The 24463-nt window shown below is 52.1% G+C and overlaps 1 protein-coding gene across 2 annotated transcripts; it reads left to right on the forward strand.

Annotated features, from left to right (window-relative positions):
• The first annotated feature begins 1086 nt into the window (after positions 1–1086).
• On the forward strand, positions 1087–23867 carry SLC5A9 (solute carrier family 5 member 9). 2 transcript variants are annotated; one of them, XM_019710867.2, is made up of 14 exons: positions 1087–1263; positions 3267–3338; positions 4324–4428; positions 4746–4910; positions 5985–6090; positions 6951–7031; positions 7333–7538; positions 7723–7858; positions 8326–8433; positions 10275–10425; positions 12229–12397; positions 13919–14134; positions 17087–17246; positions 20716–23867. In XM_019710867.2, the coding sequence occupies exons 1-14, from the start codon at positions 1102–1104 to the stop codon at positions 20922–20924; spliced, it is 2046 nt and encodes a 681-aa protein (XP_019566426.2). In that variant the 5' UTR covers positions 1087–1101; the 3' UTR covers positions 20925–23867. The 2 variants fall into 2 exon arrangements, with proteins under 2 accessions (XP_019566426.2, XP_074190792.1); XM_074334691.1 differs by having other exon boundaries at positions 7333–7460.
• The last annotated feature ends 596 nt before the right edge of the window (positions 23868–24463 follow it).

The following is a 24463-nucleotide window of genomic DNA, read 5'->3' on the forward strand; positions in this document are numbered from 1 at the left end:
GCCTGGTTAGCTAATAGGTGGGAGCGGCTGATGTGAGTCCAAACCTGCTGGTTTGGGGTGAGATAAACTGCAGGGGTTGAGGCTCAGCCTCAGCCATCTGTGAGGATGGGGTTGGGGGACAGGGGACGGGGGCAGTAGAATCCTGAGGGCCAGGGTGGGCCCTTCCGGTGGTGGGGGTAGGAGGAAGTGCGCTCACTGGCACTGAGAAGCAGGCAGGGCGCAGGCCATTCTGACCAAGGGCATCCAGCTCAGAGTCACTGAGCCCCCTGCCCGTGATCTCCCTGCCCTTCAGGGAGCCATGCAGCTGGGACTAGAAGGCAGGCGCCCGGGTCTCCGGGCAGATGATGCAACCTGGACCCAGGATGCTGTGCATCCTTTGCAGGAGTGCTCACTCGTCACAGCACCGGCAGGAGTGTGGACCCAGAAGATGGGAATTCTGGTCCTGCTCTGTGGCTTGGAATAAACATGTCTTTTCCTGGGCCTCAGTTTCCTCCACTGTCACAGAAGGGAAGATGACACCTGGATGGGTGAGGTAGGAGCATGTGAGGGGTGGATGCACTGCAAGGGTAAGAGCAGGCTCCCTCTTCCCTGGCCTCCCACTGAGCAGAAGGAAAACTGCATAGAACTGACTACCAAGAAGCCTGCGTCTGGGCCCAGTTCTGCCTTTACTTCCCTGTGTGACCTTTCCCTGTCTGGGCCTCAGTTTCCCCTCTCCACAAGCAAGAGCTTGAACACCTTGACTTCTGAAGTCCCTCTCAGCTCCAGGATTCCAAGACTCTGCTCCTTTCCTCTTTCTCCTCCTCCACTTCCTCCTCTAGGGCTGAGCATGTGTGTGTGTGCCTGTGCACGTGTGTGCGCACGTGTGTGTGCGTGCATACATGCGTGCGTGTATGTGTGTGTGTGTAGTGGGGGCAGGGAAAGAGAGAGTCCTGCAGAGGATGAGGGTGGCAGGTAGGGGAAAGGAGGGCCGGGACTTTATGTGCCAGTGGCTCAGAACTTTTTCAGCAGCGAATGGCACTTGGGGCTGTTTAATCATTAAAGGAAAGGAATGAAGCCAGGAGCACCTCAAAGTTCAGCCTGGTAGTGGTGACTGACTGACAGATGAGCATGGAGCTGGCCGTGACAGGGCCTGGAGCTTCCGGAAATGGGGCCAGGACTGCGGCAGCTCCAGACTCAGCGCTGGGCCCTGGGGTCTCCCTGCATGCCTACGACATCGGGGTCCTGGTCGTCTACTTTGCTTTCGTCATCGGCGTGGGGGTTTGGGTGAGTTGGCCCAGAGGTTGGGGCTGGCAGGGGAGGCACAGCTATGCTGTCATCTCCGGCTGGTTGTGAGCTGGGGTCAGGCAGGGGTGGGCAGAGGGAAGGCAGGCCAGGGAAGCACAGGGGCTGGGGTGGAAGGGCCTTCAGGAATCACCCTCACAAACCTGGCAGATTGAGACCCAGAAAGGGGTGTGACTTGCCTAAGGTCACACAGTAAACCAGAGGCCGGCCAGGCCCAAGCCCTGTCTGCTGGCTCCCTATCTCTACGTATCTGCTGCCTTGGGCCCCACCCATCCCTGGCCACCCTGAGCCCCATTTCTTCCCTCTTCACCAGGCTGAGACCCCAACTCAGTGAATGCTGTACTTTGGCCTACCCCACCCTCCCCGGTTAGTGTCTTGGCAAGGAGCAGAGTTAGTGTCTAAAGGAGCTGGAGGTCCTGTGCTCATGGGAAGCAAGCCAGGCCCAGCCCGAGGTCCTTCTGTTCTCCATTGTTCACTGAAGCCTCGGTGCCCGGAGGAGGCCAGGTTGTGAGGTCAGCGAGCCCTGAGTTCAGATCCCAACTCCAACAGTTAGGACCACATGGCCCTGGGAACATGTGATGCTTCTCTGAGCCCCTGTTTTCTCATTTGGATGGTGAGAATAAGGAGTACACTGGACAGCAGTCAGGACTGTTCAGCGGACACTGGACAGCAGTCAGGACTGTTCAGCGCCGTGACGCCTTTAAGCATCTGGCACAGTGCCCAGCACATAGCTGGGAGCAATAAATGGCTATTATTGTCACCAGAGCATTGGAGAGAAACACTAGCACCTTTAGACTCTGCTATGAGGCAGATGGTGACTAGAGTTGCCCAGCTGGTCACTCACTAGGCTGTGGCAAGGTCAGGAACCCTCTCTGGGCCTCAGTTTCCTCATCTGTAAAGTGGGGTGAACAGTCTGTGCATCCCAGGGCTGGTGTGAGGACGAAATGGACAAACAGATGATCACTGGGTCCTGGGAGGCAACTGGATGTGAGAAGCACCAAGTGCTCAGTGACTTTGGATAAGATGCTTCCCAGCTTTGGGCCTCAATTTCTTCATCTATGAAATTAATTCTTTCTGCTCATCCGGCCTCCCTGAGGACCAGACGTGACACTGCAAAGTTCAAGCAAAGCCTTAACAAGCACCAGGCCCCACATACAATGATCACTCCCCAGTGACTAATTAATTACTTTTCCTGGGAAGAGAAGCTTCTTTAAATTTCCCTTTTCCTTTCCTCGCCTTCAGGCATTTCTCCTGTCTCCAAGCCCCTTCAGAGACCTGTTGGCTTCAGCATCTTTAAGAAGAGCTTTGAGTTTATCCTCCTCTCTCCACTGCCCAGCCCTCACCCTGTGTCCCCAGAGAAAGTTCTGTCACTCCCCGCTCTCCTTTCATTCTTCAGAGCAATTCCCCACACAGGCTATTAGCTGACCGTTTATTTACTGGAGCAGGACTGGAGTTTGTTCCAGGATCCTGGCCGGGCCTATGTGGTGTGGTCTGCCTTCAGGCCAGGGCAGGAGAAGCTCCAGACGGAGCCCTACCTCTGCCCAGGGCCCAAAGTATCACCATCAGAACTGCAGCCCCCAGTGAGGAGTCCTGTAGGAGGAGGGGACAGGCGTCTCCCGCAGCCACCGCATGCTTGAGAAGGAGAAGCCAGCTCACTTCCGGAAACAAAGCTCAGATGGAGGGAAAGATGGGGGGATGGAAGTGCATAACGACAGCAGTCTCCTACGCTGCACAGCGCGATGCCCTCATGCTTTGCACCTCCCTTCACTCCCTTGTTCTTCACACCAGCCCTGGGGAATGCGCAGTGAGGGCAGAGAGAGGAGGTGACCCTCCCAAAGACACATAGAACAAAGACAGTGTAACGCTTGTCTCAGTTCTCACCCTCTGGGTCCCAGTAACGCCTGCGCTGAAAGGCAGGGAATCTGGGTGAGGGAAGAGGTTGGCGGAGGCTCGGGAAACCTTACCTCTCACCACTTCCTTTCCAGTCTTCCATTCGGGCTAGCAGAGGAACCATTGGCGGCTACTTCCTGGCGGGGAGGTCCATGAGCTGGTGGCCGGTGAGTTGACCTTCTTCCCTCCTCTCCTCCCATAGCCAAGTCCTCGCCTCATCTTCTCCTACTGGGACCAAGGCAACAGCCAGACCCCGAATGTGTTTCCTGGCTCCCGGCTCCTCTCTCCTCCAGTCCAAATGCCCCTGCAACCCGAGCAATCTTGCTAACACATGCTTTGGGCAAACACCCACTGGGCGCCGCCAAATCGGCTGCAGGCAAGACACTGGGCCTACAGAGCTAGTCTAGCATGTTCCTGTCCTCCAGAAGCTGAGTTGAGCTGGGCAGACAGACTCATGAACAAGAGGAGCACAGGGGCTTGTGAGCGCTTGCAGGAAGCCTCTGACCTCCAGACAGTGGAAGTGGGATTAGCAAAGATTTTCTTGGGAAGGTGACACATCAGTTTAATACTGAGGAGCAGTTAAATGAGGGAAATCATAGAGGGAAAATCCCCAACAACCTCAAGGAATTGATCCTGAGACCTTTGTGACCCAGGCTCTCCCATTGGGCCGTCTCTCTCGTTTCCCCCCGTCCCCCTGCTTCAACTTCCTCCTTTCTGGAGGGCCTTAGATTGATGGCCTGGATCAGGGTTTTATCCTCCCTAATGGGCCCTGCTCCCCGTGGCTTCCCTTCTTTCCCACTGAGCCACTCATTCATGGGTGGCTGGGAGCCAATGGCTTCATTTTGCCCAATATTAAATCCTTCCTTTGTACACTGGAAAAACTAATTCCCATCCGTCCAAATCTCTGTGGTGATTAAATGTACTAGTGCTCGCAAAATGCCTAGCACAGTGCCAGACATACAGTAGGCACCCAGTAAGTGTCAGTTCCATCCCTCTTCCTCTGTTCCCCTCTTCTTCCTCTTCCTCCGATTTCCTGAGCCCAGGTCCTGCTCTCCCTGCCTCTTTCCCAGCTCCTGAAGCACATGGACCTGACTCCAGCTTGATTCAGATTAAAACTGACCCCTGACCATTGACCCCACTTGTGCCTTGCAGATCGGAGCATCTCTGATGTCCAGCAATGTGGGCAGCGGCTTGTTCATCGGCCTGGCTGGGACAGGAGCTGCTGGAGGCCTTGCTGTGGGTGGCTTTGAGTGGAATGTAAGGAAGCGGGCATGGAGGCTTCTCAGGGATACGGGGGTCTGAACGCACCCCACCCCATCCCTGGCCTTAGTGCTGCAGGAACCTCAGATGTGCTTGGGGAGGCTGCATGGTGAATGGAGCACCCATTTCACTGATGAGCACACCAAGGCCTAGAGGAGGCAGAGGGACCATCAAAGGTCACACAGGACTGAGATTAGGTCCCAGGTCCCTCACCTCCCTGCTCAGGTCTCTCCTCTGCATGGCACCCCCTCTGTGTAGGGGACCCCTCCATTTGCATCCAGCACATGGATACCCTTTCCTTCCTACTTCCCCAGGCAACCTGGCTGCTTCTGGCCCTCGGCTGGATCTTCGTCCCCGTGTACATCGCAGCCGGGGTGGTCACCATGCCACAGTACCTGAAGAAGCGATTCGGGGGCCAGAGGATCCAGGTGTACATGTCTGTCCTCTCTCTCATCCTCTACATCTTCACCAAGATTTCAGTGAGTACCAGCTCCAGGGTGGCTGTCTTCTCTCTGCAAATACTGAGTATAGGGCGCAGCTTGCTGCTGGCTGGCTGGGTGGAAGGGAGAATAGGAGAAACGAAGAATGAATCCATAGAGCGTCATTGCATGCTCCCGTTAGCAGTGGGTAATCAGAGATGAACAGTAAATGTGTGTTGAGTGAATGACAGTCCCTCTATTCAAAGACCTCATAAGCTAGAGTTCATTCATTCATTCTTCTTCCCATCAAATGATCCTTCATTCAGTACTGTGCATTAATGGCCGAGATGGTTATAGTTAGAAAGGTCCTTAGTCTTCCTTTATTGACCTAACCTCAGAAAACAAGCCTGCGTCAAATGATTTGTCCCAGTACACAGGAGGGCCAGCTCTGGGACAGGAAGTAAAGTTTGGGTCCCAGGAGCAGTCCAGGCTTCCTGCCACTCTATCATTTTCAGCCCCGGTAAGGGGTTCATAAAACAGCCATGGGTCGGCAAGCCTGCACTGAAGGGAACCAAATCGTTCAGTTGCCAGCTCCAGGGTTGGAAAAAACTGTACGGCCCCTTGTTCTGCCAATGCTTATAAACCATCTAAGTCAGCTTAGGCAAAGAATGTGCACCAAGTCCCCTAATAAACCCAAATGTGGGTTAGAAGCGGTGGCTACCTGTATGGGGGCTCCTGCCTCATCAGGTCAGCCCTGGGCCCCTCCGGCAGCTGAGTGGGCCTCTGTGCGGTCAGGGAGCAGCTGGGGATCCTCTGGGATCCGAGTCTCCTCCCAAGTAGCCTCTTCTTCTCTGACCCCAGCTCCTTGCTTCACTTTCGCAGTCTTCTCTTTCACTCCTTCACCATTCCCTTCGTGGCCAACAGACAATCGTATCCATGCTACCAGATGATATCATTCTCAGTCTCCGAGTTTTATGCAGTACCCCTGTCCTTCCAAATCTCCATGGCTTTCAGCACAGCACTGAAAGCTTGTCCTCATGGTGCAATGAGGGCTGACGGCGGCTAGCACTGCTGAGCAGGAAGGTGACATACCCTGGTGGTCACACTGAGTGACCCTCTTCCGGCTCTCTGCAGACTGACATCTTCTCTGGAGCCCTCTTCATCCAGATGGCCTTGGGCTGGAACCTTTACCTCTCCACGGTGATCTTGCTGGTGGTGACAGCTGTCTATACCATCGCAGGTAGGGCTGAGGGAAGGTCATGCTGGGGTACAGGCGCCGGGAGCAGAGACAGAGGACAGGGAGAGGTGGAGTGGGAAACTCCTGACTACAGACACACAGAGGAAAAGACTAGAGGAGAGAGATGTCCAGAGAGAGGTGTGAAGAGAAAACTGACCCTGAGAGAGAATGAGAAACAGGATGGGACAAAAAGTGGCAGAGAGAGATGTAGGATCAGAGGAAAAGAAAGACACAGTGTAACAGAGACTAGGGGAGATGGAAAGGGCAGAAACAAGAGGAAACAGAGCCAGCCAGAGAGAGGCAGGGAAGGAGAGACACTGAGAGATACTGAGAAAGACCTATTATAACAGGGAGCAGGGTAGTGATTAGGGGACTGTCATCTGGACCCGAGTGACTATGGGCTGCTCCAGACAAAGCCACAGACCTGCCTTCCTCTGTCTCGTTCAGAGCCCCTCACCCAGGCAGCCTGGGTCACTGGCTCAGGACAGACTCACTCCTGGCTAAGTCGGCCTGGAAAGATGTGGAATTTAAATGGGCATCGGAGTCGGAGGGAGGGAGTACTCCTAGTGTTGCCAACAGCACACAAAGGAACAGACTTGGGATATTAAACAACAAGCTGTGGCAGGGCAGCCAGAGGCAGAGGCTGATAGACGGAAAGAGCTGGACTGTGCCTGTGACCAGTCTCCACCTGCCGGGTGGAACAGATAGGAGCTCGCAGTGCCAGGAAAGGCAGGCGGCTGGAGTCCACCTGCTAAGAGGGCTACGTGTCTTCTCTGGTCTCCCCAGGGTGGCCATACAGGGCGGGCACCCAGAGAGGAACCCCTGTTGGTGCTGACTGATGAGCCCTCTCCTTGGGTCCCCAGGGGGCCTTACGGCCGTGATCTATACAGATGCTCTACAGACGGTGATCATGGTGGGGGGAGCCCTGGTCCTCATGTTTCTGGGTAAGGAAAATATCGGAATACACCCCACCCTCACCCCTAAATTCCTCTCTCATCTGTTTTTGGCTATTTGATTAGAACTTTCCAGAGCAGAGCCATGTCCCCCCTCCAGACAGGGACTCCCAAACAGCATGATTCTCGCTACCCCAAACCAGGGGTCTGAGCCCCCATCTCTCCCCCATTCCTAAGTCCCACAGCAGCTCCAAGCCTTGGAGACCCCACAGAACGGGGAGTTGAGAGGGGCATGAGACAGGCCCAGTGGGGGTCTCAGGGCTATTTCACTCACTGTGGTCTCTCCCCGCAGGCTTTCAGGAGGTGGGCTGGTACTCAGGCCTGGAGCAGCAGTACAGGCAGGCCATCCCGAATGTCACTGTCCCCAACACCACCTGCCACCTCCCCCGGCCCGACGCCTTCCACATGCTCCGGGACCCTGTGAGCGGGGACATCCCGTGGCCAGGCCTCATTTTTGGGCTCACAGTGCTGGCCACCTGGTGCTGGTGCACGGACCAGGTGACACCCCAGCCAGACGGGGTGGGGGGCTCCCTGCGGGAAAACTGGGTGTCTGGATGCACAGCGGGTTGGGACCCATTCTGGGACCTGTGTAGGGGCCCAGGCAGTGACACGTCAGGGCTCACCTGTGGCTGAGCTGACCTGACCCAGCCCGAGCAGCACACCTGCTCTGCTGCGTTTTCAGGTCATCGTGCAGAGGTCTCTCTCCGCCAAGTCTCTGTCCCACGCCAAGGGAGGCTCCGTGCTGGGGGGCTACCTGAAGCTCCTGCCCATGTTCTTCATCGTCATGCCTGGCATGATCAGCCGGGCCCTGTACCCAGGTGAGAGCTGGCCCCGTCCTGGGCCATGTCAGACTAGAGTGGGGGGCGCACACTGTTTTGATTAAAAACACACAGTAGTAACAATCTCAGTAGACAAAATTTGTAACTGAATGTCATTTTAAAATCATGTATTTCCTTTATAAGAGAAAGATGAGTTAAACCATTTTTGGTGTCTTCCAAAAATATTTACTTTTTATCAGGATATAAGGCCTAAACCCAAAGGAGTCCAGCAGGCTTTGCAAGGGTACTGTGTGGTCTTCGCAGGGTACTGTGTGGTTCTCTGTGAGAACTTTTCCAGAGGGAGCTAAATCACAGCACCAGACACGCACCTGCCCCTTGCCTCCCTGAGTGCTGGCTCCGGCCAGACTCACCAGTGAACACTTCCCTGTGGGGTCGGAAAGCAAATGCTAGGGCAACCTGAAAAGGCACAGATGATTCAGCTCTAACTGCCACCTCTCCTTCTGCAGATGAGGTGGGCTGCGTGGACCCTGACATCTGCCAAAGAATCTGCGGGGCCAGAGTGGGATGTTCCAACATCGCCTACCCCAAGCTGGTCATAACTCTCATGCCTGTTGGTGAGTCCCTGTCCCCCACGCCACCTGTCACTGCTACCTCCCCGCCTCTCCAATCCCCAGTACCCAGGAAAGACTGCATTAAGGATGGACATGGATGGGAAGAGGAATAAAAACATTCCCCTCTGCACACCCTCCACACGCACACACACACACACACACACACACACACACACACACACACGTGTTTCTCACAGGTGTCTATAAGGCACTGCTCTGTGCCCTGGTCCTGGAGATGCCGGGATAAACGGTCGACCCCTACTCTTGGGGTCCATTCAGTCTCTGGGGTGCCTGGGCTTTCAGAGGGTACCATACAATGTGACCAGTGTGAGGACACAGTGGAGCTGGGGGAGTCCTAGGGAGTCACCTGACGCACTTTGAAGGAATGTTGGGGGCGGTTTCTCAGGGGAGCGGAGGTGGAGCTGAGTCCTGAGGAACATCGTACACAAAGGCAGAGGCGTGTGGGAAAGGTCACCCAGGGGGGACAGGTGCGCGTGCCGAGGCCCAGCGCTGGGACAGAGCAGGAAGTGTGAACTTAAAGAAGCTCCATGTGGGCTCATATGCAGGCTGAAGACAACCGTTGTGAGAAAAGGTGGTGGCCATACCTTGTTCCGGAGCGTAGCCTTTACTCTGAGAGTGAAGGAGGGTCGCTGGGGGTTTAGGCCAGGGTGCAAGATCAGCTTCACGCTTCTGAAGGACCACTCTGCCTGGAGGGTCCAGCGAAGGGGCGGCATGAGGATGATTAATGAGAGGTTTGCAGTGGTCCAGGTGAGTGGTGATGGTGGCTTGGACCAAGTCAGTGCCTTCAGAGATGGAGAAAGCAGGTTCAGAAGATGTTTGTGAAGTAGAATTGACAGGGCTTCATGACCGACTGTATTTGACAGATGAGAGAGAGAGAGAGAGATCTAAAGATGGCTCCCAGGTCTTGGGTTTGCGATGCTATTGAGATTGGGGACTTAGGAAGAAAGGCAGCTTTATGAAGGGAAGTTGATGAGCTGGGTTATCCCTCCTCCAGCAGAATAAGAAATGAATCAAAGAAATAGTTGAGCTGATCTGGGGGCATAGCTATGACAGAGCAGCCACGGAGGGAGGTGGTCAGGAAGGGAGCAAAGGAGGGGTCTAGGATATCTCTGAGATGTCTGATATGGAGGCTAGAAAGATGTTAACCAAAGGAAGGAACAGAAGGCCCCAGAGGAAGATGCTGCCGTGGGACACCTTGAGTCTTCCAGGGAAACATGCACGAGGCGGTTGAAGATCTGGACTGAGCTGGGGCCAGGCAGGTGGTCATCTCCCCAGGGCCAAGCAGTCATGTTTTTAGATGCTTGGTCATCAGAGTCAGAGAGATGTCAAGAATCAGTGGGGTCATCCTCTTTTGGTACAGGAAGAAATATAGGCCCCAAAAGGAAGGACTTATTTCAAAGATCACACAGCTAATTACTTATAGAAACAGGAAACAAACTTAGGGTTTCTGCCTCCCAGGCCAGAGCTTTGCCTGGCACCAAGGTCAACGGAAAAGATACAAAACGCTGAACACACATAATTATTAACAATCACCTACCTCCCCACCAGTTACCCACTAACCAAGAGTCTGCAAGCTCCCAAACCCAGACTGAGAGGTCAAAGCTGCAGAGAACCATGAAGATCAGCTAATCCCACACCCCTTGATGGTGTAGCTGAGGGAACTGGGGCTTGGGGAGGGCAGATGATTCACCCAGAGATACAGGGCAAGGAAGAAGCAGAGTGTAGCCAGAACTGAGCCTCTGGTTCTCCTGAGGCACCGTCCATGACTCCTGGCAGGGCCAGCCTCATGGCCCGCAATCCATGGAGACCTCGTTTCTCCCCAGGTCTGCGGGGTCTGATGATTGCTGTGATCATGGCCGCCCTCATGAGCTCACTCACCTCCATTTTCAACAGCAGCAGCACGCTATTTGCCATTGACGTGTGGCAACGCTTCCGCAGGAGGGCAACAGAGCAGGAGCTGATGGTGGTGGGCAGGTGCGAGGGCCCATCCCTGCAGAGCGCCCCCTGCTGGAGGCAGACCCCCACCCCTCTCCTCCCTGCCCTGGGTCACCTTGGGGAGATGTGGTTGGGTCTGGGCCCTGGACTGGCAGTCAGAGCTCCTGGTTCTAGTGCCAACTTCCGACGTGACCTCAGGTAAGTTCCCACACACACACCAGCTCTGGATCACTCCTCCCCCTTCAGAACAAGGAGGGGGAAAAAAAAATCTCTTCTCTGCCTGCTCAACTTTTTCTTGGAATTGATCAACAGGGTAAATAAGAGAAGCTGACAGAGAAATGAAGGTGAACTGTATACGTGGGCGGAAGTTAGCAAGCAGCTCACCCCCAAGGTCTTCCAGACCAGCTCTGGCTGTTTTCCCAGGATAACAGAAAGGCTCTTAATTTACTCCCTTAGTCTCACCCTGAGTGTCCACCTTGCATCACACCTCTGTGCTGGGGACACAGGGATGACTTATATGGCCCTGCCCTTAGGGCGTGCACAGTTTAATGAGAAAGGCAGAACCCCAGGTAATGCACGAGGGACCTGTGTCGATGGAGACATTCATAGGAAGTTTGTCTCCAAAGGACGCTGAGCCTTGAACACCAAGCTAAAGAATTTGAACTTTACCGTGTAGGTGTCAGTGTTATGCTTTTCAAAGTATAACTAGGGGGCTAATTTTTGTTTTTCTCCCTAGCCTGGGGATTTGTAGTTTCCATAGGCTTAAGGGGCCTTTTATGAAATCTGCTTCATAATGTAAGGCTATATAACTTAAGGCTACATAACTAAGATTTCTGGATTCATGTGTTCATTTTCCCTTTTGCATAGATGGCACTTGAGTTTAGATAACTTGCTCTTTTCCATCTCCTTGCCACTGCAGGCACTGTTCCTCCCACTATGATGCCTTTGGCCCGTGGCTGCCTAACAGGTTCCTGCGGCTTGCTCATCGTGCACCCCAGCCCTAGGCAGGGACTATTAAAGGATCTGAGTGCAGGACAGATTGTGCAGAGGCTGAGATGAGCAGCAGGGAGGTCACTTGGGTAGCTGCTGCTCTAGTGGGGCCCAAGAGAGAGAAATGGGAGGGAAAGAAGAAATGAGGACAGGTGTGCAGAGACATTTTTAAAGGAGTGTCCTTTGATATCTGCACACTAACTGCCAGGTTTTACTGAGACTTGTTTCGTCCATTAGCGGGGTGTTGGTGCCATCTGCTGGCCATAAGGATTATTGCACCCACCACATCCCAGAAAAGTTTTTCAATTTGGTCATATACCTGCAAAATCACACATATAGAGCGCTTTGGGGACTTGGGCCTGAGCCAGGATGAGTTGAGCCGGAGTGAGGAGATGAAGGTGGAGTCTCTTCTCTAAGCTAAATGCCAACATAAGCTGGAGGAGCCTAGAGAAGGGAGAAGTCCCTGGAGGCGGGAACCATCCTGGAGAAGGGGGCTATCCAGCACAGGGTTTCGGTGTGAAAGAGAAGGAAAGGCATCCCAAGCAAAGACCAGAGGCCATTTACTGCAGTGGGTGGTGGGGTGAAAGGTATGGATTCCTCCCTAACGAGCAGGTGAGCTACATGTCCTGAAAGCTACCCGATTCAAAAATTCTAGGTCTCATGGACTTCGGAATTTTGATATTCTATGGTTTTGTAGTCTAAATTTCTGGAATGTTACCATTTGGGATCTGGTCTCCTAACATTCTCTCATTCAGTGGCCATGTATTCCCCTCCCCATCCCTTCCCGGTTCCTGTGCATCAGCTATGCCCCACCCCTGACCTGTCCTCACACACCCTCTTATCTCCCGCCAGGGTGTTTGTGGTGCTTCTGGTCATCATCAGCATCCTCTGGATCCCCATCATCCAGAGCTCTAACAGCGGGCAGCTGTTTGACTACATCCAGTCTGTCACCAGCTACCTGGCCCCGCCCGTCACTGCCCTCTTCCTGCTGGCCATCTTCTGCAAGAGGGTCACAGAGCCTGTGAGTGCAGCAGCCCACCATCTCTTCCAGGTCATCACAGGGTTGGGAGAGCTGGTTGGGCCATGACCTTGGGAAAGCTGACTGCCCCACCAGACTTCCCTCTCCCCATTCATAGCATCGAGTCTAGAGTCCCTCAGTCACTCAACAAACATTTATCAGTCCTATTATGAAGGCTCTGGGATGCCACAGTTTACAAGGTTCACATAGGTTTGCCATCACTGGGCCAGCCAGGAGGACAGACGATTCAATAAGCAATAATAAGAAAGTATAATGGCTGCTAGGAGAGGAAAGAGCAGGGGCAGCACCTAACCGATCGGACACCTGGAAGGGGATCAGGAAAGCTTTCCTGGACAAAATGACATCTGAGCTGAGACCCAAAGGATTAGTAGGAGAGGGAAGAGTGTTCCAGACATGAGGACCAGTGTGTGTGACAGCCCAAGACTCACTGGATGATCGCTAGGGTCTGTTTCATCTCCGACACTACCAGGTGACATACGTAGACAAAATAATCGCACTAATGATGATGATGAATCAAAGCGTGAAGTTACAGAGGCACCTGCACGAGCGTCATTCATGAAACCGGTCATATACCTGCATCTAACAGACACCTGGGAGGAGCTACAGGCACCAGGATGTAAACTTGGTGACTCCCCCAGGATAGCCTAGAAAACACCCAAATCTGCTTGCTATGCCTTCTGGAGGTAAAGGACATCCACAGGACTCCACAGGAGCCATGTGAGAGCTCATGGCAAAGGAGAACAGAGAAACCCCTCTCCCAGTGGAGAGCAAAGCAAGGTGTGCACTGGTGCCTACAGTTTGCAGAGAGGTCTGACCTCTCCACTGATAGCCCTGGTGCACAGCAGGGCTCAGCTGAATTCTGGATGTCTCTGCTCATCCCAGAATTTTTGAAATCAGGATTAGCATCTCATTTATGAAAATACAAGTCATTTGACTGTTACATGCAGGAAACAGGGATAGGTTAGGGATAAACAGTGCTATAAAGAAGATATGGGAGATGCCAGAAACTTTATTTTGTTAAAAGGAAAAAAAAAAGGCAAAAGACGGGGAAAAATAGAAGCAACAAAAGGGAGATAGATGTCTACACTGAGTTCCAATTTATCGTAAGAAAAAGTTGGGGCGGGGAATCCTGGTGTTCCCTGCTTATGACGAAAGCATATTCCATTCTAGTTGAATATTAAGCATTTACACTGAGAACTTATTAATTTGTCCTATCATTGCACATATGAAAACTGAGTCAAGGAGTTTGAGTCACCACTTCAGTGATTCCAGAATGGAACCGGGACCTAAGTCCTGGTCTGACTCTGGAGCCTCTGCTTCTTCCAAAAGCCCACTCTGCCTTAAGTTAAGATGAAGCCACGGCATTAATGGAGAGCTCACTCAGACGGACTTGCAAACACTGTAAAGGACCAGTGGGAGAGAGATTCGGGGCAGAGTGGCTTTTAGCTTCCTCGGACCTCCCGCCTGGATCTCACCCCTGCCCGGTCTGCCCTCTCTCCACAGGGAGCCTTCTGGGGCCTCATGTTCGGCCTGGCAGTGGGGCTTCTGCGCATGATCCTGGAGTTCTCGTACCGGGCCCCAGCCTGCGGGGAGGTGGACCAGAGGCCGGCCGTGCTGAAGGACTTCCACTACCTCTACTTTGCACTCATCCTCTGTGGGCTCACTGCCATCGTCATCGTCACTGTCAGCCTCTGCACAACCCCCATCCCCGAGGAAAAGGCAAGTGGATGCTGAGCCCCCAGCCCCCAGCACCTGCAATTCCACCACTGAATTTTGCTTTGTCGAGTTATGGTCTTGCTGGTGGCCACACAGATGTCCTGAGGAGGGAGAGATCATTGGCTTATTGATTCCCAACTGGAAAGTAATTCATTCAATTGTAAAATTATTCAGTGAGCACCTACTATGTGCCAGGCCCTGTGCTGAGGTTACAAAGATGAATAGTCCTTGCCAGAGACTGTCCATGAGGGGAAACAGATACCCACGCAAACAGCTACTCTACCAAGAGAAAGTGCCGAAGGACCAAGCTCAAAGGGCAGGCTGAGCACAGAAGGAGAGACAGTCACCTGTGGGGGCCAGGGAGGGTTCTCTGACAAGGTCACTTTGAGCTGGACCTGGAAGAATAGATAAGGATTTGTTGACCAGTAAAGAAACAGCATAAGCGAAAAGAAACAGAACCTAGCAGAGTAAGAACTCAACTGGGAGTCCTCACCTCTCATGCTGACAGAGTTACCAGTTCTCAGACATGATGCCCAGTCTTTCGAAACCATTTTTCTTTAGAACCTGTCTTAGTTTGCTGGGGCTACCATAGCCAAGTACCACAGACTGGGTGGCTTAAACAACAGAAATATGTTTTCTTACAATTCGGCAGCTGGAAGTCTGAGATCAAGGTGTCGGCAGGGTTGTTTCCTCTGAGGCGTCTCTCCTTGGCTTGTGGGTGGCCGTCCTCTCCTCCGTGTCTTCACGTGGTCTTCCCTCTGTGCGTGTCTGTGTCCCAGTCTCCTTGTCTTATAGTAAGGACACCAGCTATTTGGACGAAGGCCACTCTAATGACCTCATTTAACCTTAATTTCCTCTTTAAAGACCCTATCTCCAAATACAGTCACATTCTGAAATAGTAGGGGTTAGGACTTCAATACATGAATTTGGGGTGAGGGGACACAATTTAGCCCATAACAGAGCCCATGCCGAAGCTGGTCCTGAAACCTAGGGTGGAAATCATTAACACCCCTTAACTATATGGTACATCAGAGTTTCCAACACGACTTCACACCCTTGGTGTCAGTAATTCCTACCAACCAGCAGGCTTTCACAGGTGAGCCAAGAGCGGCCAACTCCTCCAGCGGCTCGCTCCATAAATGATCTCCCTCCACTGCTTTAACCTTCCACTTTCTCCATTGTCTGCTGTCTCACTCCCACGCGGAAGTGTTTCCTAATTAAATACCCTTCTCCAGATCCTGTTCTCCTCTAATTAATGCTTTCTCCCTCTTCACCCCTCAAAAACAAAGTTTTGCAAAGAACGGTCCAGCCTCCACGTCCCACCTCTCATCTACTTTTCAACCCACCGCAGTCTGGCAGAAATCCCACCTTCCTACTGAAATTGCTTTCACCAAGATCCCCAATAACCTTCTTGGTGCTACAAATCAATGACCCCGTCCCCATCTTAAGTGAATTCTGAAGAGAACCAGACACCAGTGACCACTTCATGCATCCCAAAGACCTCTCTTCTGTTCACTCCCATGACATATTTCCCTCCAGGATTTTTTCCTACCCTTTTTATCGTTCTTCTGCCTTCTTGCCCCATAAATATCCTTGCTCTACCTATGGCCTGCAGCCTTCTCACCCCACACTGTCCCTGCGCTATCTTATCCATGCCCGAGAAGTCAGCAACCTCCTACATAACGGTGAAACTCAATTCTCCATTTCAAGCTAAAAGTCCTCTCCCGAGATTCAAACCCCAAGTCCAGCTGCCTGCTGGTGACTTAAAAAGACAGTGTCCGTGTGCTGCTAATGACACAGAGTGTCAGTATAAAGGGACGGTTACTGAAAGATACTTACAGGCACAGCAGCAGCCCAGGCCCTCCTGGTCAGACAGAGAGGCTCAGTGGACGAGGCACAGCTGGACACCCATGGAAAGTGTCTCAGAGAGGGGCCCCGACCCTGCGCTGCTGTACATATTGGTAGGAAGGTGGGGGCAGGGCGAAGGTACCTGGTTCAATACGTTACACAGAGCTTCCTGCCAGGAAAAGAGCTCTGCTGGAAAGGAGACAGTTCAGAGCTCAGGTAGTCATGGCTGGGCCCGGCTGACATCAACCAGAGAACTTGCTGTGTTCTCTGCTGAGCCACCAACAAGGGAGAAGAGGGACAGCCACCAGGGCTGTTCAAGGGACAGGTTTGCTTCTCCTCCCCGGACGTCTCCGCTTGGAGGTACTACAGCCTCTTCAAGGTCATCACCATATTGTGTGTGTGTGAGCCCCCCCCTTTCTCTCTCTCACCATCACCCAAACCCATTCCTTCCTTGCCCACTCGCTCAGTGAGGGGCACCACTACCCACCTGATGGGCCAAGGCGGGAACCTGAGAGCCACGTCACCACTTCCCTCTCCCTCACACAGCTCCTTCAATCAGTCACCATGACCTGTAAATCTTATTCCGTAATATTCCATAGGACCTGCTCCCTCCTATTATTTCTGGTGCTCTTTATTTCTTGCTTCACTTGCAACAGCCTCCAGGCTGGATCTCTTCAATTCACTCTGAGGGATCTTTCTATATCCCATGTCTTAGAGTCTCTTCCCTGTGCCTCAAGTCTGCAGTGAGTCTCCATTGCATTGTTTTTTGGGGGTATCAACTCCTCAGCCTGACCTTGGAAGCCCTTTGTCATGGGGCTCCTGCCTCCCTCTCCGGTTTCTTTCAACCAGGCTGTGAGCTCTGTGAGGTCAGGCGCTGTGCCTGACTCGGTATGTTTTCCAGGACCTGGCGTGCGCTCAGGGAGTACAGGTTTTCAAAGGAAGTGGTGGCTGGGGTAACAGCCAGGCCTCCTGTCTTCCAGCCCTGTGCTTGGTCCTGGCACTCAACCCACGCTGCTCTGACTGCCTCCATGACAGGCCCCTCTTTTTCTGCAGCAGGACTTCCCTCCGAAGGTAACTGAGTCAAGACAGCATTTTCTTTCTCCCCAGCTCGCTCGCCTGACATGGTGGACACGGCACCACCCCCACTCTGAGCTGGACAAGGAGGCCCATGAGGGCCCATCAGGGGTGTCAGAGATGCCATCTGTGGCGCACCCTGCAGGAGATGGAGAGGCAGCGAACTCCAGCCTGGGCCGGGAGCAGTGTGGAGGTAAGCTGAGGGTATGCTGGGGGCGCACAGCACAGAGAAGCGATGGGGACTCAGTCATGGGTTTCCAAAGACCACATTTGGGGATCACTGGGGGTGGAGGCTCTGAGGGAGACCAAAAATGTTACCCTTTCTTCCTTCCCACATGGCTATTAAACTGTTTGGGGAATAAGACAAACAAGTAAGGCAGATCGGAGCCAAAACGTTGCCCTCATTACTGGTAAAGCGTAGGTAGAAAGATGTGATTTACATCCGTGGGGAGCTGCTCTTCCTAATACTGAATGCCAGCATTAGACAGAGGGTCTCCTCAGTCACTACTCTGTGAGAACCGCACTGCCAGTTCTCCCACCCAGGAGGGGGTGGGAGGGATTAGGCCGAGAATGCCCTTTATTCTTCCCAAATCTGCTAACAGGGAAGTCCCCTCACCTCCCTTGGGTTAAATGAATCTAAGAGCAGAAACTCAAAGGGTGTTACACTGAGTTCCCTCTACATGGAAGGAAACATCAGATATGGCAAAGAAATGCCCCCCTACTCCACCACCACCTTTTATTGTTTATTGGTTTCCCACTGGGTTTAACAATTCTGCCTACGTCACACAGAAGCACGGTCATCCCTCCTGAGACAAGAGCAGCCATATGTCCATAGAGAGCTGCCTAAATGTTCATGAGGTTCCTTCAGAGCAACTGGCTTTCCTCTGGGAGTCCTCCGGGAGCTGCTGATGGGCCATGGACATGTTGCCTTCTGGAGATTCTTAAATGTGTTAGAACAGAAATGTGAATTAAATGTACTCCAAGGCCACACAGTGTCTAAAGCTGAAAATCCATATAAGACATAATGCAGCTGCTTTAGACCTAATGCAGCTGTAAACTTCCTGTAGTGTACCTAAATAACAATGTTAATATATTCAGATATAATGACAAATCATAGAGATTTCCCAAAGTATAAAATTCCCAAGGAAAACTTAAAGTCAAAAAAGTTAAATCAGCTTACAAATTAAAGCCCTAAATCAATGTTTCTTGCCCTTGGACATTTAGGTCCCAAATTTACTTCTTGCCTCAGGCACAGAGGAAGCCCCAGTGCCAGGGTGGAGTTGGGGTGTCTTCTGTCACTGTCCTTTCCCATTGGATTGGGCAGAGCTCTGTCAGAGCCTCAAAAAGTGTCTTAGCTCCATTCCCAGCCTCTGCTGTGCCAAACTTTTAATAATTGCAGCCACTTTAGAGCATCGGCGAGGCTGCCTCAGCACCAGTTGCTGGACGGCTGCCATGCGGCCCCCATGCCTTTGCCAGGCTCTAGTGCTTCCCCTGAGGTCTGAGAAGCCTCCCACCTTTCTTGAGGCCCCTCACCTTTGCTTAGGACCCAGATTCTAGAGTAACAGCCACCTGCCTAGAGGTAATGACATCACAGGTTCTAGAATATGAGCTCCATCAGTATCTAAGATTCAAAGCTTTTTGAGCAAGCTGCACAGGTAAAGGCTGCGGTCCATTATAAAAAACTATCCATCATGAAGAATGTAATCCTTTACAAACTTCCAAGGTCAAAATTCAGATAGGCTCACTTTAGAAAGCACCAGCAAGGCTCAAAGTCACCAGCCCTGGACTAATCAGTTGCCTTAATATTGCTTTGCAAAATGTAACTCATTACCTCTTTTTTGAGCTTTGTGGTCTATGCACCAGATGTTGGGGTCTCAAAACTGCTTCTCCCCCCATCATTTCAAGGACCAGGCCTTGGCCCCAATTGACCTTACTGTATGGCAGCAATCTGAGAGCACAAGCTCTTTGCAAGTAAGGCAGCTACCGAGAGAGAGGAAAGAGGAAGGGAAGAAACTACGCAGGCAGCTCTCAAGGGCAGGAGGGAGGGCACAGCTTGTATGCTCCACGGCTGAGCCCCAGGACAAGACAGACTCACAGGGTCATGGCAGCCCTCCCTGGGTGGTGGCTCCCACATTAAGGGCAGAGCCTGTCCCTACAGAAGCAGAGAAATGCCTGCTCCCTCTGGGTTGCTTGCTGCCAAAAGGAACCAAGAAGGCACTGAGTCAGCCAAAAAGCTCCATGAGAGAAATCCCTCCCAACCCCCTGGAGGAGTGAAAAGGCAGGGAGACGCAAGTGCTGCAATATGTGAGGGCTCCTTCCTACCAGGGGAAGCACGGGGAACGGGGAAGAAGCACCCACCTCTCAAGGTTGCAGGCAGGTGAACCCCAGTCTGTGTTGAATTCAGGTTAAAAAGCTAAGTGGTGGTGTAATTTTGAATCCTAAAAGAGGAAAGTAAAAAAAATAAAAAAATAAAAATGTAAGGACAGCAGAGTAGATCCGAAAGTATACACATCCCAGGTTGTAGACAGGTTTAGATTTATTGAGTCATTGCTCACCAATAACCATGTACGTGACTCAAAAGAGAGTCACTCGCCTGTAAAATGACAAAGCTTTATGCAAAGTGCTCCATTCATATTATTGCTCTTGGTGCAGCTCTGCGGCTATGTGACCTTAAGCAAGTCCCTGACTTTCTCTGAGCCTTTTTCCTCCTCTGTACAGTGAGGGGGCCAGAGTAGATGGCATCCGGGGTCTTCGCATCGCTGAGACTCTAATCGCAGGGAACTCACCCAGTACCAAGTTCCACATCATTAAGATAACAAAGCATCTCCAGTGGGTTGTTTGTAGTCAACCTCCATGAAAAGTTGTTTTTTTAATATGAATTTTAATTTAATGTACTACCTGCAAATCCAAAAAAAAACTTCAAAAATATTTGTTTCTTTATTACTTCGTTTAAACTTAGTGCTGAATGAACTGTGCTCCCTCTGGACCTCAGCAGGTCTCCTCCCCGCGCCAGGGTGACCCTGTTGCATGGGCACAGTCTCACGCACGTTCTCTACACTGCACTCACCAGAACCTCTCTCCACTGCTCCAGCACTGTAACTTGTTAAAGTGCTGTCAAATCCCCGTTCTCACTCGATGAGCAAAACCACCTGCAGAACAGGGCAGACTCCACTGACTTACTTGGAAGGGAAAGACCGTGCAGCTCAGAAAGGTTGAGTGAGTGATTTGCATATGGCCTCAGTCAGGGGACGGCAGAGCTGGCCCTGGAATGGGGCTTCCAGCCCAGTGCCTGCCCTATGGCATCGCAGCAGACTGTCCGGTTACCTGCTGCCTCCTTCCTGGGGGAGGTAATTCCCACCGCCCACCCCCAGCCAGCGTCCTCATGCGGGGCTGTGCTCTGAATTGGGACGAACTGTATCATCCTCACCCCTGAACAGCCCCCTCCCCCGCAACGCTGAGGTGGTTCTGCTCGATGCCTGGATGTTGTGGCCAGGGTCAGCCCTCAGGGTGGAGTCCCAGCTCAGCATCCCATCTGCGGTCTGCAGCTTGCAGAGAGGGCTAATGTGATTGTTCCTCATCTGCCTTCTCTCTCACTCCCCTTTCCGGTCTCGTCTTGCCTCTCCCCTTCTGCTTTCCTTCCCCTTCTGGCCTTTGTCCCTCAGCCTCACACAGGTCCTGGGGAAAGATGCTCTTAGGCTGGTTCTGTGGGCTCTCTGGGGCACCGGAAAAAGCCCTGAGCCCAGCAGAGAAGGCTGCACTAGAGCAGAAGCTGACCAGCATTGAGGAGGAGCCGCTCTGGAGAAGCGTCTGCAACATCAATGCCATCCTCCTGCTGACCATCAACGTCTTCCTCTGGGGCTATTTCGCGTGAGTCTGCAGACCTGGCTTCAGCTGAGACGCATGAAACACAGCCCAAGCCTGGCCAGCCACAGACACGGCTTTCCTCCCACCTTGCAGTCCAGACTGGAGACCACAGAGGCTGAGCCTGCAAGAGCGCGTAACGAGCCCCTAATCCAGCCTGTACACTTGACCTGGGGAGAAATGGAGGCCCAGAGAGATCACTAGGTCTGCTCAGGGCCACACAGCTGGAGTCTCACTGCCCTCCTGACTCCAGCTCTCTTCCCATTACATTGCCTTAAGTCCTACCTCAAAAGCACTGTTTCCACTTTCTTGGTGAGTCTACTCAGAAGCATGTAGAGTCTGGAGGGTAAAAGCTGGAGACTACAAGAAAAGGGATGGCAAGAAAGGCGCCGAAATCCATGTGCATCTTTGCTCACTCATATCCCTTCCTTTTCCCCCTTCCTCTCTAGTTCCCAATCCTCAGTCACCTATTTCCAGCAGCCATGTACCCAGAAGGACCTCATATTCCCACTGGCCGCTGCACATGGTGGCGGTCAGACCCAAAGGAAGGAGGGACCAGGGTGGAATGTAAGAATGGTGATGGGTCGTGTCCAGGGCAGGGAGCACTGGGTAAGGTATTCTCTTTGGTTTTACTCAAATTCTGCCTCTTCCTAGTCTCACATCCAAACACGTACAAAGTCTCCACGGCCGTGAGGAACAGAGAGTACAGTTATAGAGACGACTTGTTGAAAACAAGAGGAATTGAGACAGGCTGCTCTGTGCCTAAGAGGAAGCCCCGCAGAGGGCCAGCACTGACAGCCAGGAGCACTGCAGTGGCGTCTGTGCCCCTCTGCCCTTGTCTGCCACGCGTCACCTTCCCTGGAAAACACCATGACCCTGCTTAGCTGTCCCTCCTCCAGGAAGCTGCCTGGTGCCCCAAACTGGGTCAAGGTCCCACTCCTGCTCCCAGACCCCCGAGACCCGCTTCTGTGGCAGCACTGATCACCGCACTGTGATGCTTCTCTCCCAACTAGATGAGTCTTCCAAGGGCCAGGGACCAAGGACCAAGTGACTTTAAACCCAGAAAGTAACAGGTGTGCGATAAATGTGGAATTAGTGATTCTCTAAGGTGCTGGTAAGCTGTGCGCTGTGGCTGGTGGGGTCATGACATGGGGAGTGAGCCAGCTGGTGGGGAGGAATCTCCTTTCGCTGGAGTTTACACCCTGATTCTCGGGTGTTTATAGACACAAACCACAGCCCTGTCCCATCGCCAGACACAGATGAGACTGTCCCTTCCCTCATCTCTCCCCATCTAGGCTGCCCTAGTCTCATCGATCTTCTGTAACGTTGTCTTTCATAATCACTTTATACTAATCACTCATCATAACTGAGTACAAACCAAATTCTAGTTTTCCGAGGTTTAAATACAGCTGATTCTATGAATACGCATGGTCGCTGCAGCCTCCAAATTTCAGTGTCCACTGACCATTGGACCTCAGCTGTGTCACCTCACATGACTGTGCTCTCCTCACTGCTCCCCACTGACCATTCCTGTGAACTCAGCTTTCTCCTTTGATTTCCCTCCAAACCACCAAAGGCATGTGTGTGCAACCAACTACACTGCAGGTTTGGGGAAGGGAAGAATTTTAAACCACAGAAGCACAATTTAAAATTAAGCATTGAACATCCCTATTTTCAAAAGCTCCTCCCCAGCCCACTATGGGAATTCCCACAGGTCTTCTGTTTCTTCCCTCCCACTGCCTGCCGTGGTCCTCAGTCCCCTCCACCCTGGAGATTTTGCGTCTCCCAGTCCTCCGTCTTGGGCTCTCCCCTCCGTTCCCCACTCCTGCTGAGTCCCATCTGGGTTCCAGACCTGTCTCCTCTGTAAAGACTCTGTGAGCACACGGTTAAGCACAGGACTGCAGCAAGGTGGCTGCTCTCCCTCCCTACGCTCTGTGCCTGCTCAATTCCTACTGGTCAGTTCCTCACATCTCAGCATCGAAGTCAGGTACATCCTAAGGGAAGCCATACTGTTTCAGTGACAAACTTACCAGGGCCACCTGCATCCCAGAGCAGGTAAATCCCAGAACATAACATATAATTTCATGTCCCCTGAATTTACTTTCAGAGTGTCATTATTTCACTGCATTATTATTTCATTAATACTCATCTCTTCTCCTAGATTGTAAGCTCCCCCACTGAGTCCCCATTACCTAGAAAACCTGGCACATGGTGGGTACTAAAAAAAAAAGTGTTACATGAATAAATGACAGAATGAATTAACAAATGAGCAAAAGAGCGTTCTTAGCAGAGGAAACCAAATATTCAAAACACAGAGGTGGTGACAAGCATGACACAGTCACGAAACCAAAGGTAGTTTAAAGTGTCCGGATGGGAGGTTCACGTGGGTAGGGCCATCGCTAGCCCATCTATCTTCTCTGCGCAAGGGAGCAAAAGATGCCCTTCCTTCTTGGTACATACAACTCCTCGCCAGGAGCTCGTAGGTGGCAGCCAGACCTCAGGCTGCATGTCCCCGCCCACATGCCCTCCTGGCCGGGTGGATTTGTGCAGGGCACCACCTGTGCATCCATGAGTGGTAGTCCTGCCACACTGGGCAGTGGCTGGTGCAGTGGCTGGGAGGTCAGCAGGGCTTAGCTCAGGGAGGAGGGCCACGCTAACCATGGGACTTCGTCTTCTCTTACCTGGGTTATTGCACCAGTCTCGTGACTGTTATCTCTGGTCTCAACATCTCCTCTTCCAATTCACCCTGTGCCCTATAGCAAGAGTGATCTTTGTAAAATGCAAATCTCGTGTCATCTACCTGTTTAAGGTTCTCTACAGACAATGTTTCCTAGCCTGGCATGAGGCCCTGCTAGGAATACCCCCAGGGTTCAGTCCTTGGGCCTCGTTCTTGACCCCAGCCAAGAAAAGAGGCTGTTCTATGCAGTGGTTAAGAGCAGGGACTTGGAGTCCAAGAGTTCCTGAACTTTTGGAAATAATCTTAGCTCTGCCACTTGCTGACGATGATTTGGGAAAGTAGCTTAATCTCTCAGTTTCCATTCTACACAATGGAGACGGTCACTGTAGCTACTTCCTAGAGTTGTGGAGAGCGTTAAATGGGTTAATGCACATAAAGTATTTAAAACAGTACCTGGCACATAATTAAAGCCCTCAATAAACATTAGCTATTATTACTACTATTAGTAGCAGGTGAGATGGGGACGCAGGAGGCATGACACTCCAGAGTCACGATATTTTAGAGCTAGTACAACATGCTGTTGGAGCAAAGGGGTGGGAGAGCCATTAATTTTTACTGAGGAATCAGGAAAGGACATAATCAGCAAGTTCATATTGGAGCTGGACTTTGGAGGGTGAATATGAGTTTTTCTAGAAGTCACACAAGGTAGAGAGACAGCATGTGCAAAGGTGGTTAATGTACACAAGTGCATTTGCGAACACCAACCTTATACATTTACTTTCCCCTTAGAAATCATATTTTGTTAGCCTCTCACCTCTAAGGTAGTGAGGTTTACTGACCAGGGACAGGAGAGAGAATGAGGACTTGATCAG

Source organism: Rhinolophus sinicus, linkage group LG06 (assembly GCF_036562045.2).
Source record: "Rhinolophus sinicus isolate RSC01 linkage group LG06, ASM3656204v1, whole genome shotgun sequence".
Lineage (NCBI taxonomy): Eukaryota > Metazoa > Chordata > Mammalia > Chiroptera > Rhinolophidae > Rhinolophus > Rhinolophus sinicus.

What these genes read in the sequence shown, in the direction of transcription:
- SLC5A9 (XM_019710867.2), top strand. Translation starts at nt 1,102, where the DNA reads ATGAGCATGGAGCTGGCCGTGACAGGGCCTGGAGCTTCCGGAAATGGG. An exon ending in TCATCGGCGTGGGGGTTTGG is followed by an intron (nt 1,264 to 3,266) that starts GTGAGTTGGCCC and finishes CTTCCTTTCCAG; the next exon opens with TCTTCCATTCGGGCTAGCAG. An exon ending in GGGCCGGGAGCAGTGTGGAG is followed by an intron (nt 17,247 to 20,715) that starts GTAAGCTGAGGG and finishes TTTGTCCCTCAG; the next exon opens with CCTCACACAGGTCCTGGGGA.